The 15,927-nt window shown below is 39.2% G+C and overlaps 1 protein-coding gene across 10 annotated transcripts in view; it reads left to right on the plus strand.

Moving 5' to 3' along the window:
- Positions 1–15,927, plus strand: part of tanc2b (tetratricopeptide repeat, ankyrin repeat and coiled-coil containing 2b) — a 168,903-nt gene that overhangs the window by 83,273 nt on the left and 69,703 nt on the right. The window contains exons 1-2 of one of the 10 annotated variants that reach the window (XM_014032372.1): positions 4,097–4,589; positions 4,691–4,782. The exons of 7 other annotated variants lie outside the window; for them this stretch is intronic. Coding sequence is in view for 2 of the 3 variants with exons in the window: in XM_014032349.1 (XP_013887803.1) it covers positions 4,671–4,782 (112 nt within the window). In the remaining variant the exon portion in view is untranslated. Of the gene's footprint in view, positions 1–4,094; positions 4,783–15,927 lie in introns of those variants that run through there. 2 more of the 10 variants (XM_014032349.1, XM_014032357.1) reach the window with 2 other exon arrangements.

Below are 15,927 nucleotides of genomic sequence, written 5' to 3' on the forward strand. Positions count from 1 at the left end.
GTTTTTCATTTTATTACAGTTTTTATTTTTTTAAATTAACTAAAATGTTTTTTCAATTTCAGTTTTTGTTATTTAGTTAGTTTAGTTAACTATAATAGCTCTGGCTAGAAGCTGGTAAAAACCATTTCTATGAACAGTCAAGACAGTTAAAATTACAATCAGTTGAAGATAAAACTATGAAAGTGAAAATAAAATTGGTTTAAAAATTTGGCAAGTCAGATGTCAAAATATYTGTTAAATATAAGGCATAATGGGTTTTTGTTTTTGATATTATTTATCACTATGTTTCTAGGGTTATGTATGTCAATTTAGTTGAAAAGCCTTGCTATAGAGCATCAAATTCAAATCTTTTCTGATATATTTTTCTGCACAAACAGTAACATCTGGAACGTATAGTTCCATGCGTCCCCGGTCAGCCTCGTTCTTCACYGAGCGTCCGGTGAATCCTCTGTGACTGTCTTCGCGATAAAGCCCTGACATTTTTGACATCTCAATCTCCACGCCTCCTTAGCCGGCTTCGCACCTTGAGAAAATCGTTCTTCGGTTATTGACATTATTTCTGCTCTCCCTGCCGCGGCAAAATCATTTGTTCRCCTGAAAGGAAATGTGACATTTTCAGCTCGGTTGTCGCAGGTGAAAAATAAGGAGTGAAGGTTAAGAGTGGAGAGGAGTAAATGAAATGCAAGTGCCGTTCTCTCGGGAGGAGCAGTATAGAAGTACCTGGGAGAAGCTGCAGTGACTTAAAATGCCTGCAATAATGTCGACATGTTAGGGTGATAAAATATCCTTAGTGCAAAAGGAACTTCACTTTTTTTGTGACAAAGTATTTTGGGTCGTATTCAGACCTGATAATTTGCTCCGCTTTAAACGAACCAGAGTTCGTTTCCAGCGTTGGTCCGGACCTTTTGTGCAGGTGTGAATACACTCATATGAACTCTGGTGAGGATCAAACAATCGGACCGAGACCTGCTTTTTGAGGTGGTCTCGGTCCGCTTCCAAACGAACTCTGGTGCGGATCAAACAACCGGACCGAGACCTGCTTTTTGAGGTGGTCTCGGTCCGCTTCCAAACGAACTCTGGTGCGGTTCGCTTTAGTTTGCTTCTGGTGTGAATACAGACCGGACTCTAACAGAACCAACTGCATTAAACATGCACCTTTTTGGACTTCACAGGCCACCGTTGCTGAGCTAAATAAACTGAAAACATACCTGTTTTGTCGTCTCCTGTTAGCAGCTCTGCTGCCAACATGTAGTGGGTCAGAACACGCAGCACACCTCGTCTCCTTTGGGTTGCGGGACACATTTACTGACGCCGCTCCAAAATTAGAATATCATCACGGAACCACCAATAAATTAGCTGCTTCTGACATTTTAAATGCTATTGCAGTTGCACTATCAGTAAAAATGTGCGCATCAGAACCGCAGCATGCAGGACTTCCTTGTTTTCTTCTGGATCTGTGGCTCAGTCCCGCCCCCGTCTTTTTTTTTTTTTTGTCCAATGGGAGCAATGATCGTCACCCTTGTGGCTTTGTTTACAAGTTATAGTTCATTTGCAAAAAAGCACAATGTGAATGCAAACCGCACCAAATGAAAAAAAAAAAAGTCAATTTTTGGTCCGGACCAAACWARTGGACRAAASGACTTTRCTGGTCTGAATACACCCTTGTTTGTTTGGTTCATCCTTCTTACTTGTTGCAACTATTTCTCTGACACAGAGGCTATAGATGCTCTAAACCAGGGGTGTCAAACTCATTTTCATCGAGGGCCACATGAACATTAAGGTGGCCCTCGAAGGGCCAGTTGTAATAAACTTTGATGTTTCATGTTTAACTTTGACTAAACAGTGTTTTAGCACGTCCTCTTTTAAACACTGATATGTAAGAACTAAGTGTACGGCTGACTAAATCTGAAATAAATACAGAAATATTAAAAGTAAAACTAATTAATTTTTACTTACTGATGAGTTTCTAGTGAGTAGCTAGTAAGCATTATGACAGATTTAGTTTATGGTTGATGCGGACTATAAAGCAGCTTATTTTCAGACATTACTGTGCTATCCAACTAAACTGCTCAGTTACTTAAATCCAACAGCTCAGGGGCAGGACAATTGTCTATTAATATATTTCACCTTTTAAATGTATTTTGTTGCATTRAATCATAAATTTAAAGTTTACCATTGATATAAGAAACACGGGAGTAATTCGRGGGCCACATCTGGCCTGCAGGCCTTGAGTTTGACACARGCTCTAGATCAGTTCCCAAACTTTTTAGGTTTTAACCCACAAAATAATCTAAGCAGAAACTTGTGCTCACAACTATTTTTGGTTGATAAACGTTGGTATCAGGTCAAATAAACAAGAGCTTTTATCCATTTTAAGTAACCTCACTCTTTCATGACAACTAAGGCAAAAATAAAATAGTTGTTGCTGGACCTCACCTTGATATTTCATCTTTGGGAACCTCTGTTCTAGATCAGGGGTTCCCAAGCTTTTCTATCCCCTGTCCCCAAAACAGCAGTCACTTCAAAACAAAGCTACAAAATATGTAAAGCAAGATCAACCTTTGAATGTTTTTTTTATTTATCAATTTATTTCACTACTCAACAAATATTACATTTGTTTAGCACAAGAGTTTTAACTACAGTAACATGTTTTAAATTCACACAGAACTTTTCAACAAACCGTTGACGTTAAAAACAGAACCAAAGAAATGAAACCGCTTAAGCTTTCTTAAATAACATGTCAATATATTATTAGAAATTATGTTTTAAATCATGATTGGGTTTTGTTTTTGCTTTTTTTTTTCTTATCTTCCTTCCAGCTTTCTGAGGCCCCAACTTTGAAAAAAAAAAAAAACTGCTCTAGATCAATGGTTCCCAAACTTTTCAACTTTTGACCCACAAAATAAAGGCAGCAGAGACCTGTGCTCCCAGCTGTTGTCGGTTGATAAATATTGTTTTCACGTCAAATAAACAAGAGCATCGTGACATTATTTATTACTTTATTTTTGTCCATTTTAAATACACGAATCCTATTATTTTGTAACAACAAAGACAAAAAAATGTTGTTTGTTGTCATTTTTTAGTGTAATTCAGAAAATATTTTCAGGACCCCACCTTGATGTTTTAGGACCCCACTGTGGGTCCCGACCCCAACTTTGGAAAACACTGCTTTAGATGATTTAGATTATAGACATGTGCCGTTTAGTTTTAGCTTTTTATTTAAAAGGCAGGTTTTAAATGTTCTCGTCTGATTTCCCACAAGAAATCAAATACCACAGATCTTATTTCTCTCTAGCTGTGAGGTCAAATATAACATTTAAAACTTTATACAGCAATAAAACAACTGATTTAAAAGTGTTGATTTGTTCTTGTTTGAATAATCTATGTTCTACAACGATACACAAGCAGCAAAAACCAATAATAAACGATTGGATTCAGCCTTCAATCACAGGTTGATGCTGTTTAATATGAGATTTATGATAATCTCAGTGGAGTATTTGACACTTTTTAGACCATAAACAACTCAACATGCAACAGATGTCTTTACCTTTTTTTTTCTTTTCTTTTTTTTGGCAACTGATGATGCATTTTAAAAGCTTGACCTCTGACTGAAGCACGTTTTTACAGCTTGTTGGTAACATTTTCACCGAGCCGCAGATGTCACTCTGGGGAAATAAGTGTGACTGAAGGAGATTAATAAAACCCAGCACAGCTCCGTCTCACAAACCCAAACGCTGGTGACTCCGTCAACAACAAACTGGCCCCTCGGTGAGTTTGAGCCTCTCGAGTAGCCGTAAAATACGGCTGCAGATATACAAATAGAGTTTCAAGGGTAAAACAAGGACAGGCGTGGATGTCTGGACCCAGAAGGACGCAGGAGTGGGTTTAACCGAGACCCCCTCGTTTTCCTGCTCTCGATCTGACGCGTCCCCAAAGCTTCATCCATGAGCAACAACTGTGTCTCTTTAATAATGCCCTCCCTCTTTATTATTATTTTTCTTTTTTACATGCCATTTTCTATCCTGCCTCAATACCCACCCTTCTCCTCCCCCTCCTTTGGCTCTGCGGTTGCTATGACAACAGCAGCACTGCACCATTCATCTGCTGGAAACCTGGGCTCTCGTTCCTGTAGCGAGAGAGGGAGAGAGGGAGCCATACCTCTCACATCTATACATAACACGCCGAGCGCTAATGCAGTCAGAGGCGATGGAGGAGATCACCTCCCTGAAACTCGTCCGTTTTGTTGGTTTTCCAGGTTTTGTGTGTTTTAGTTTTAATTTTTTMTAGCGTTGAAGATCTCGTCCGATTTGGTCCGAGCTCGGAGTTGTCACCTCGGTGCATTCCTCTTTCCCCAGTGACACAGTGACTGCTGTGCTCTTCCTTTCTCCTTATCTATTCCTCCCTCCTCCTCCTCCTCTCGCTCCTCCCGTCCCTGCCGTATCTGTATCATTTACTGCGCCTGAACTGAGCGGGCAGCATCYCCACTCAAACCTGTGGAGATTTTTTATTTTTTTAAATCAGAGGGGAGACCAGAGAAGATAAGAGGGAGAGCCTCTGCGCTCCTTCCCCACCGCCCTGCTTTGCATCAGGTGTGTTTTTGATTTTTCCTCCTTTTTTTTCGCCCTGACTTCTTTCACCGTTTCTCGCCGCCTGGTTTGTGTTGTTTTTTGATGAACTGGTCATCGTTCAGGGGGGAAGGACTGCTCGCGCCGCTGGAAGTGGAAGGAGGGGAGCCGGTGCCATACTCGAGGCTTCAGGAATGCCAGATCTGGTTTGAAAATGGTGAGCCCGGCCACACCCTCCTGCGCTTGTTTCATTCCTCCGTATGAACGCCACCCAGCCCTCTCTCACCTGCTGCTCCACCTCTGCTCAGTCTTTACCTCACAGCGTCTGTGTTGYCCTCATGTTCGTCTGTGCAGAACACCGGGGCGGTGGAGTAAGAAAASTCATCTCTCTCCATGAAACGATGCGTTTGTCGAAAGGGCTGAACTCTAATGATAGTGTGGGCTTGAGGGCCTGTGAATCTACCAGAGTGTCATAATGTGTTTTTTTTTTTCTGTGGTGATCCGGTGTGTTTTATGCATCAGCGTGGGTGAGAATCCAATTGTCTTTAACGTGTGTGTGTGTCAGTTGAAGTGTGTGTCTAAGCACAAGCTGTGGGCGGCTAATGGTGCTTGCTCTTGTTGATGTGTGTCTCACTTCTCCTTCCTGAGTTACAGCATCGTGCTGTATGTTCCATATGGTTGCATAAAAGGCTTGAAGAAGTTTGTCAGTTTGCAGCAGCTTGTTGTTGTTGCAGAATCACCTCGTCATGTGCTGGGACACGGTTCCTCCTTTTTTAGTGCTGCGGGCTTCCTCGCCTCCCCGCTTTTCATCCCGAGGGACGGCTAGCTCATCTGTGAACAGAACAAAATGTCTCAATAACACCGTCTGCCAGCAAAACACCCCATCAGCAGCTGCTGCCGCCGGTCTCAGGTGAATGCCTTTTTGATGAGGCGCCTTCAGCCGCTTTTCACACCACTTAGTATCACCACCTGGAGAGAGCTTTGATCAGCCGACTCTGTCAGGTGTCATTCAGAACACGCCGGGCGACGCCGCCGAGAATCTGAGTTTCGGAGCTGATGAGTAGCCACGCTTGTTGTGTTCATGGCTGGCGAATGATCCGTGGCCTTATTATTCCTCGCGGGGTTAGCTGAACCTGACGGAGCAGTAAAGACGCCTCCTCCTGACGTGAAACAAAGACTCTTGTGTCTTATCTCTTTCCCTGACCAGCCTTGAAGGTTATGGAAAAGAATGGAATTTGGTTTTGAGACTCTTATATGAGCAGAATGTTTTTTTCTCATTGACAAAGAACAAATTTACCATCATGTCATCTTTTGTTTGTTTTATTTTTTACCTTTTTGAACCCTTTAAACATGAAAGCTAAGACTAATAAATGCTGGAAAGCACCCATAATAAATATGTAAATATGATGATTTGGAATTCAAGATGGCTGCCACGGACAATTGACATGATCCAACACAAATTTAAAGACCACGTAAACGGCTTTAAACTATAACTGTCTCCTGAGTGTGGTGAATAAATTGAGTGTGTTTTAAAACTCGTACCCCCTCTACAACCYCTCAGGGTCATATTGATTTATATAATTGCTCAATTTTTTTTCCTACTGAGTCATCTTTTGAGCTTTTATGAAAGGAATTCTTGGTTGGACTGAGATGATCTGCGACAGATCAATGACAGACTAAAAGTTTAGGCGCACCAACCTATGAAATCAAGTCTGGCTGGGGTAATATTTTCACTGTGGCTCTGAAATATTATTAAAAATTGATCACAGTGTTAGTTGCAAAAACAGGCTGCTATGCTATTTGCATCCCGGTCATAAATCAGGCACTGATAAGACTTTTGACCATTAAAAATATCTCACTTTTCTTTTGCTCGGTGTAGCAATTTGCATACGTGTGTTGTTGCAGTCCTGCTTTCACTATTACCTTATTAGAGATGATGAAACTGTGCTAAACTTTGCACACAGTCAGCAGTGCTCATCTTTCCACTTTTTAATGTTTTTTTTTTCTTTTTGAGAAGAGATTTAGGCGTAATTAGGGAGAGTAGTCTCAGAAAACAGACACCAGCTACAGATCCGTTTTGATGAGTGACGGGCTGATTGTGGAAAATGACTCAGCAACTCTCTGCATCAGGTAGCCTTTGTTGGGCCTTATGAAAAGTCCAACAATCCCCCTGAATCTAACAGAAAACCTCTCTTATGTTCACATTTATGTGGTCAAAACAATCATTCTTAAATTATAAGTAAGCATGTTGATGGTAAATATGATAAAATCAAACTTGATTTCATCATTTGTCTCATTTTTTTATTTTAGTTGGTAAAAAAGATTATAAATGATCTCTTCTGTTTGTCACTAATGAACAGAATGAAATCCCTCTTGGTTTTAAACTTAAAGCAGGCATTATTTGTGCTTTTGAGCTTGGCATGTATGAATCATTTTGGATGTTCTTCAAGTTTAGGAGTGGTTTTTGGACTTAAGAAATGCAAACAGACAGATCTTTCAGTGCTGTACATCATGTTCCTGGATTTGGTGTGCTGATGTCAATCTGAGCCTGTAGCTGAACCTGGGGGGCGCTCAGTTACACTAAAAAACTCTAAATATAATAACCTGTAATCTTAGATTATAGTCATTGAAGATGTWTTCAAAGTGCAAAAATTCTAAACATCTTCATGTTGTGCGATAAGAGGCATTTCGAAAATACAAACTGTGTCCAGTTTTTTTTTGTTCCTCAACATGTATAGCATATATTTTGAAAACTTTCTCTAAACTACACAAACCACCATTTAGAAGGTTTGACTAAAAAATCTACAYCTCCTTTTGTTATCACAAAAAATTACTTTGTTGCCCATTTACTACACCTTTAATGATGCTGTTTCCTGCGTTTAGTTCTATGTGGATATCTAGCTGTACCTGCAGGAATGAAAAATAAAAAAACGAAGCRGTAGATTGAAAAAGAGAAACCCGCAGTGTGCTATTATTAGCTGTGATAAGGATTTGCTTACAAAACAGAGCAGTGGGTTACATCTACCACCTCACTGCTTCCRGCTGGGAGAGAGCTGAGCAGACATTTTTCTCTGAGATGATTTAGGCCCAAAGATGAACGTTGCAGCTTATGTATMTGTTTTAGTTAAAATCTAGTAAGTTAGAGACTATTGCACAACAATGCGCAGTGAAARGATCAGTATTAGTCTTGTCTGTTGTTTGTCTGGTCATTTCAGTTCATTTCACAGCTCCAGGTTATGTAACAGCAACAGAAGCTTTAAGCTGACAGGATGTCGGTTTTTAAAGTTTTATTATTGTGTACTCAACACATTTTCCTATCTTGAGAGAATGTGTGCAACATCATTTGCATGGTTTTACCAAAACAGCTACATCTCCYCTATGGTTTGTTTTAGCTACAGTCTTTGGCATTAAAGCATTCCTTTAAGGTCTGCGAAACCTTTAATTTTATTTTGCACTACAGTTTATCAGAATCATCTTAATCAGAACGGCTGGAAATCAAAAGCTGTAATCAGTAATCCAAAGCCTCTCTTCATCCATTGTCTTGTTTTCATTGTTTAATTCTTAATTAAAAAAATCACACACACAAGGCTTAATAAAGCATCCAGCTCACGCTGATTTTCTCAATGACGAGGGTGGGGTACTCGAGTGAGAGCATCGCCGGGAGGTTTTAAATATCTCCTCGAGGGCTGAACTCCAGCTGGAATAAAGGTCAGCGTTTCTATTATTAGAGCACCTTATCAAGCGACGTCCTTTGCAGTTATGATACTCCCTCTTTCCTAAAGTGCTTTCGTATTTAACTGTTCGGCTCCTCGGGAGTGCAGGCGTTTCCTCGTTGACGGCTTAGTGAGGGGATGCTAGACGGTAGCGCTCACTCTTCTGTGCCACTCCACCTCTGATGGAGAGAAACCGTACAAAGACAGTCAGCGTGAACCGTAGCCGCTGCGCCTTTTAAAGCTGAGTCACGAGCCTGGACTCCATCAGGAACTGTAAAACAGTGGACAGATGCCCAAAACGGCCCAGCATGAACTTTGGGAGAATTTTCTTTTTTTTTTTTATCAAAGAAGAAATTAGTTGAAATTATTCAATTACATAAAAACCTACAAGGCATCACAAAATAGATATTTGTTGTAAATATGATACCAACCTGAAGGTTCCCGCCAAAAAGGCCAAAGGAGGGCATAATTATTTTTGCCTTATGTGTTTTGTTTGACGGTTTGTCAGCAAAATATCTTCTGAAATACTGAATGAATTTGAGTGAAATTCAGAAAATAGTTATATTACTACAACTCGTTAAAGTTTATAGTGAACACAATTCAAGATGGCTGCCACAGCTAATCAACATTATCTAACAAAATAGCTATAACTCAGTCAATTTTACAAATGTTGAGCTAAGATTTGAGGTGGTTGTAGCTGAGAATCCTCCTAATACAAGCTCCGAGAGCAAATTGTGCCAAGAGAAATTTGACCAATTACGCCATCATTTCTTAAGATCTTAGTTTATAGCTTTGTAATAAAAGGCAGCTGGTGATGTGAACCCCTTTAAAGAATACTAGGGAGTAAATTAATGGCATTATTTTTGGTTTGTGTTAAAAAATGCAAACGCCTTCAGAGTTGTCTGCTCGTGTTCATCCGTTATGCGTTACAGTGTAAAGTACATAAATTTCAGGTTCTTTTTTGTTTTGCTTTAAAGCAGTGGGGAGAAAAATCTGTTTAGTGTAAAATGTGTAACAGCCTGATGGATAAACAGCTTTAATATCCTTTGCTCTCCTGCCATGGCTCTAATCCAAGCTCAATAAGGCCATGTGAAATGGTAAATTAACAGCTTCTTTGTGTTGCGGGGAGCTCGGTTAATAACCGTTCTTAGAAAATCAACCCCTCCGTTAGCCCTCTTAAAATTCTGGCTGTGCCTCACCTTGCTCCGTTAATCCTCGCCAAGGCTGTAATGATGGATCCGCACGTGCGCAGACGGTCTCGCACTCCGACACTCACGCAAACATAAAAAGCCGTCTATCTGATGGATTTGCACTCGCTGCTTACTGTCAGCGGTCTCTGCGTGTCGCGGCAACATCTGCTCTGAATTGTGTCGTTTGTGGAGTCAACGAGGGCTGCGCACAGATCATATGAGACCTCGGAACTGGATTACTAATGTGCACGCTGGGATTAAATCCCTCCGGGTCAGATTTAAACAGTGGGTAGAGAAAAAAAGCACTCYAGTTTCAATCATCATATTTTGATTTTTAGTTATTAAATCTCTGTTTCATATGGATGAGCTTTGGTTGAGTTTCAAACTATAGAAAATTTAATTTAGCATTTGTGCTTAATCTGAGGGATCTATTTTTATTAGGTAACATTTTAATCACAGACTCACTCCTGACCTGGAGGGAACATTCTGCATTTTTCTAGTTGAAAACAACAAACTCTGACTCTAATCAGCTGCAGTGCACCATGAAGACTGTGGCCTGGGATCCTGTCTATAAACACCAATCTGAGACATGGGGCGTCCCTAATGGGGTCCAACATGGACCAAGAACGAGCTCACATTCATATGTACACTTTGTAGGACAAATGTCAAGAACAAACGGAGTGCTTTTTGATTTTATTAGTTTCAAAAATAAATAGTTTCTTTGTGATTCCAGTTTTAGCCAACAGGATTAGTGATTTCTTCTCTGTAAACTCTGAGAAAACGCTGAGAAAACAGGTTTATTTGAGTTTGGTTTTTCTAGGATGTTTGGAACATATAAAGTTCCAAATGTTTGTAGTGAACATTTGTATTTATTGGTCCAAAGATTGATGGGTGTACATGGAAGTTTAGGGGGGTATTATGTAATTTCCTGGCATGTAGATCAATTCTGTACCACAATCCAGTAACTGTTGAAATTGGCCTCCGTCTCTTTAAAAACCTCCTACCATTTCTGACACTCCCACTTCAGCACAACTTCCCAACAGTGTGCTTCATACTGTTTACAACCTTTCACAGGAGCGTTGTATTTTGTTGTTAGAAAAAATAAGCAGCAATATATATCAGTTTTGGAAAATTGCAACTCCGGACACAGTTCAAATTTTCTCGAATGATTACACATCAAACTCTGAAAGTATGTTTTCTGAAGAACCGAAGCGAATCCAGTGGCTCTTGTCTTAAAAAGACATTTCCTTGGTAATAATCTCCCAGTCATCCTCTCATACATATACATCAACGTTAAGCTACCTTTTGCACACAAAAAAATGAATATATATCATTATAAAGCTATAACATCATGAACATCCACCATTTTTAAGATTTGTTTTGCTAGTCTGGTGGAGCTGTGTGGAGGAGGGGGTGCTCTATGGGGCGGGAGCTTGGCTGGGGGCTGAGCTCCAGGGAGGAGCTTTGGGTAAATAGGRGGAGCTTTGTACCAGAAAGTGTTTAGACTGCTCCACGTGTCCACCACAGGAGATTCAAGGGTTTCTCAAACATGCATGAATGAGTCAAAGCAACACTTTGGGCATGTTTTTGATGAGGGAATGACATCTTAACATGATTTAAAGCTTTAAAAAGTAGTTTTGCATAATACCCCCTTAAAGTTGAAAAAGCATAGACTTTTGAAGTGGACAGAGTGTAGAAATCCAAACATGATTCTGTTTTTCCTAAATGGATTTAACTGAAATTGTTTTATTGCATTGCCCTGATAAGCTCAAACATTTATTAAAGCTTTTTTTTTGTGTGTAGTTTTAGTTAAGAAACTTTAAGAACGCCACCCGCTCTGTCTGATTCTGGGCCCCAGCAGAACCTTTTGCATGTCCACAACACAATAAAAAAACAGAACCTTTCTTGCAGCTGCTTATATTCCTGAAAGCTAACTTCTTTAAATCAAGTTGAACCGAGGAACACCTGCTGCTGTAAAGGGACCCAGATTCAATGATACAAGGAGCTGCTTTGATTACATGTGAGCCGAAGTGTTGGAGGCGTTTTAGTGTTTGGTAAGTCTGCCTGTCCCAGGGTTACCACCACCACCGCCACCATCGTTGAGAGGTGGACAACTCTTACCCCTGTTTTCCTGTGCTCTGCTGTTGCCATAGCGACTCCAGCCGCGCGTTCAGCCTCTGCGATGCTCTGCTCGGGTTTGCAGACGGCGAGGCAGTGCATGTCCTCACCCACGTTATCGCTGTGTGTATGTTAATGCATGCATGTGTGGGCACCCGTGTCTTTGTCTGAGTGGGAGCCTGAGGTTGTAAGTAACTGAGACAGCAGCAGAAATGATACTTTATTGCTGTGGTCCGTCTCTCTCTTTTCTTTTTTACTCGTTTATAGCTACTTATCCAAAGCAGTGACAAAATGCACGTTGCATATTAAAGCTTTGGTTTGTTTTCAGATCTTGTTTATCAGCAGAAGTCCTGGTCTGAGTGAACTATTGTTGGGGACAAAATGATTTCCTTTTCATTTGCACAACAGCGAATCACAATATTGACATTTCCTGTTGATAACTTCAACAAAGACTTTACATCTGTGCTAWTAATGTCCGGAGTAATGACTCCAGCGTTCCTTAAAGGAATTCTTATCACCTGCCGCCTTGCACGTCAAAGATTTAAAGGGGACATATCATGCAAAATCTTTTTTTTTTTTTAGCCCTAAACAGTTTGTTGTGTACTAGTCTCTTGGAGTGCAGAAAAGTCGAATTAAGTCTCTCTTGGTGCTCTGTAAATATTTGTATATATATTTTTGGTCGTATTCTTTTAATCTGATCAGTTTTCTGTATTCCCTGTTTTTGAAAAATAACGTCACAGTATTTGCAATGGAACTGATAAACAAGGTCYCAGACTTCCAGCTAACCAATTTTGCGAATCCACGGTTTTGTTGGTTCATCGTCTTCATAATCCTCTCYCTCTGGGTCTGACCTGATCATGTAGGGCTAAATGGACAAGCCCTCCATTGTTGACCAATTTTAATCAATGTGTAAACAAAACTTTTGTGCCACTAGATATCTCTGCTATTGAACTACAAATATGGCCGTACAGGGTGGAGGGGACAATGATCAATGGAAGACGGACTGACATCAGTTCTGAGTTGAAATCCTTCCAGTTTCCTGCTTGTCAAAACATTGGAAAAAGCATTTCTATTTCTTGRTCTGATGGAATAATGCAACAATAACACAACAATAGTTATCCAGGCAGCATTTTGAGTGTACAAACAGCATTAAAACATGTTGCCTAATAATCGCTATAAAGTTCTACAAGTACGACTGACTTAATGTTAAGCAAACAACACATAACTGCTAAAAATCATAAAAGTAAGAAGTTCACTCAGTGTTGATGCGAGGAGCAGTCATGTTGACGTGATATCACGTGTGGTCGGGTATGGTCGTGTTGCACCGACTTCCCGACTCCAAATTATATTAGTGGTCATTCCAAGTGATATTTCCAACTGGGAAGTCTGAAAATCCAGGGGGGCAGGGTGTGAATTGCCTCATTTGCATTCAAAGGGACAGCACCAAAACGAGTAGATCTGAGACACAACTCAGAAAAGGGGTGAAAGAGCGACTTGTGGAGTTACAGTAAGGAGGAATTCAGACCAAAGCATTATAGTTTCACCTTATATAGACTAGGCCTGCAACTAACGATTATTTTAATAATCGATTAATCTGTTGATTATTTTTTTCGATTAATCGGCCAAATCATTAAAACGCTTACTTACATGAATATGAGTAGATATAAATTAATGTCATTCCTGTATAAATTAGGGGTGCAAATTATTGATTAATGAATTAATCTGAAGTTGATTTATCTTATACATTGACTAACAATTAGTAGATATAAATTAATGTCATTCCTGTATAAATTAGGGATGCAAGTTATCGATTAATGAATTAATCTGAAGTTGATTTATCTTATAGATTGACAAACAATTAATTGATAAGCAGCCATTTTTTTAAAAAACGAGTTTTGTAAAAATTCTAACAATTTATTTAACCAGTTGTATTAAATACTGACTGAAAAAAATGTGTATTTATCATGCATGACATCATAATTGATGTCATAATGATTATCATAACAGAAATTTAATAGGTTGCTGAATGAGGAAAATAAATTAAAAGAATAAAATAGGATCTTTAGATGTAAAACTATTATTAATTTATTATAATTAGAATTTATTTACATTTAGCATTTATGATTTTTCTCTGATTCTTTACTTTTTGCTTCCTTCTTGTCGGTTCTGTCTGACTGAAACAGTGTTCTTACCCAGTAAGCGATGCTACTGCAGGTCCCCACCATCCTCCCCTCTCCCCTACTGAGTCAGACCTGCTGCTGCTTTTTTTTTTTTTTATTCCTTTGTCCTGAACCTTTTTGCTGCTCAACAAATAACTTTCCTCAGTCAGAAAAAACTAGAGGGTTTTTATACTTTTTGGCCTGAGAGGAGGTCGAAACAAATGGTGGATTTGGGTGGCCCCCGCCTCCCAACCCCATCCCCTGCATGCGTTTCCTCCTCGCAACGTGGCTCGCATCAAATCAAACCATCATTTTAAAAAATTAAATGTGGCATTTACTTTTTATCGTAACTTCGGATCTACTTGACCTAGAAATACAATTTAAAAACTGGTTTAAAGTTAGAAGTCTCTACTTTTCACTCGAGGGTCTCAACTTTATTTAGGTCAGCCAGCTTTAACAACGCTCTGCGGGTGACATAAATGGCTCCGCGACATGGCGAGGGACGCATAAATCGCGCAACACAACAAATCGATAATTAAATTCGTTGCCAAAGCTTTTAATAATTGATTTTTATCAGTTTTATCTATTCATTGTTGCAGCCCTATATTAACTAAACTGAGGTTGAAGAAAATGATAAATGTACTGTATCACCTGTCACAACATTCAAACATGGCACAAGATATTGGGCCAAATGATGATGTGCTAAGATTGCAAAGTGTGGTAAATTGAATGCAGATTAAGGGGGAAACAGATAAACCTGAACATGAATGTAAAGTGTGTATTCTGGGAAGGTTTGACAGAAATCTTGTCACAAGAGCTTTTTTACAGATGGTACAAAGATTTAACAGGTCCAGTAGACACAGAGTCCATTGATGGGTACAAATACGTGCAGTCGTTCACTGATGATTATTGAAGTGCACTGTTTATATATTTCCTTAAGTCAAAAACTGATACAGTGCATGCTTCAGAGAAATTTCTTGCAAATTGTGGCCCATTTGAAAATGTAAATTGCATCTCATCAGACAATTAGACTGAGTTCACATGCAGAGATTTTCAAACTCGTTTAAAAGAAAAAGGTATTAAGCATGAGAAATCAGCTCTGTACTCACCACCAGGGGTGGACTGGCCATCCGACACACATTTATGGGCTGGCTCAGGCCTGTCATGAACCAAAAAAATATTATAAATAATTTGGTAACACTTTATTTGAAGGGGTGTGCATAAGACTGTCATAACGCTGTCATAAATATAACATAACACGTCATGAACTTTAATGAGTCCTTATGAATGTGTATGACTGTTGTCATTAAGTGTCGTTTGGTAAATTATGACACTTTTAATGCAAAGTTGACATTGTTTAAAATGTCATTGTTATGACAACTTGACATTAACCAAGAAAAAAATGCCTTTTTTAATGACAACTTGACATTAACTAAGAAATCATAAACTGTTATGAAAGCTATTAAGTATCAAATTTAACATTTTATTACACTGTCATTTGTTGTTAGTCTTAACGTTGGCTGTCATGAGACCAATACGTGTCATTAATATTTTCCCTTTCCTCAAGTAACATGTTAGAATAGTTATAAAGATGTCACTAAGTGTCATTACACTGACAAATGCTTATAAATACTGTAACTTGTCAAGACATACTCTATTGTATTTACAGTCATTAATATTTCCTTTTGCCTCAATGTGTAAAACATTGGATTCATTATAAATAGGTCATTAAGTGTCATTACAGTGACAAATGCTTTAATTACTGAGTCATTAATACTTCTTTAACACTTTACCTTAAGTAAAGTGGAATAAGTAGGATCAGTTATAAATGTCATTAAAGAGTAACTCACCCCAAAATTTAGCTGATAAACTGTCTAGAATGTGTCTAAAATGTTATTAAGTACTGTTTCTGTGCTAATTTTGATGTTTTTGTGAGTATTTGTTCAAATCTGTAATATTTGGTCTAAAAACGTCTTTTTGCTGCTCATATGGGTAGAGCAGTGGTACTGCAGGCTAATTTGCATAATGGTTAAAGGCTCTCTGCTGTGACATGCTTCTCCACGGTTTCGTCACAGCGGCTGTGTTCTGGTATAAAAACCTCTCTCTAAGACATGCCCCTGCAGCAGTCAGAGGGTGGAACAGTTAGCAAGCTTGGCATGATCGTCTGTTGACCTTCAGCCTC

This window comes from Austrofundulus limnaeus, unplaced genomic scaffold, assembly GCF_001266775.1.
Source record: "Austrofundulus limnaeus strain Quisiro unplaced genomic scaffold, Austrofundulus_limnaeus-1.0 Scaffold7, whole genome shotgun sequence".
In the NCBI taxonomy this organism is placed as follows: domain Eukaryota; kingdom Metazoa; phylum Chordata; class Actinopteri; order Cyprinodontiformes; family Rivulidae; genus Austrofundulus; species Austrofundulus limnaeus.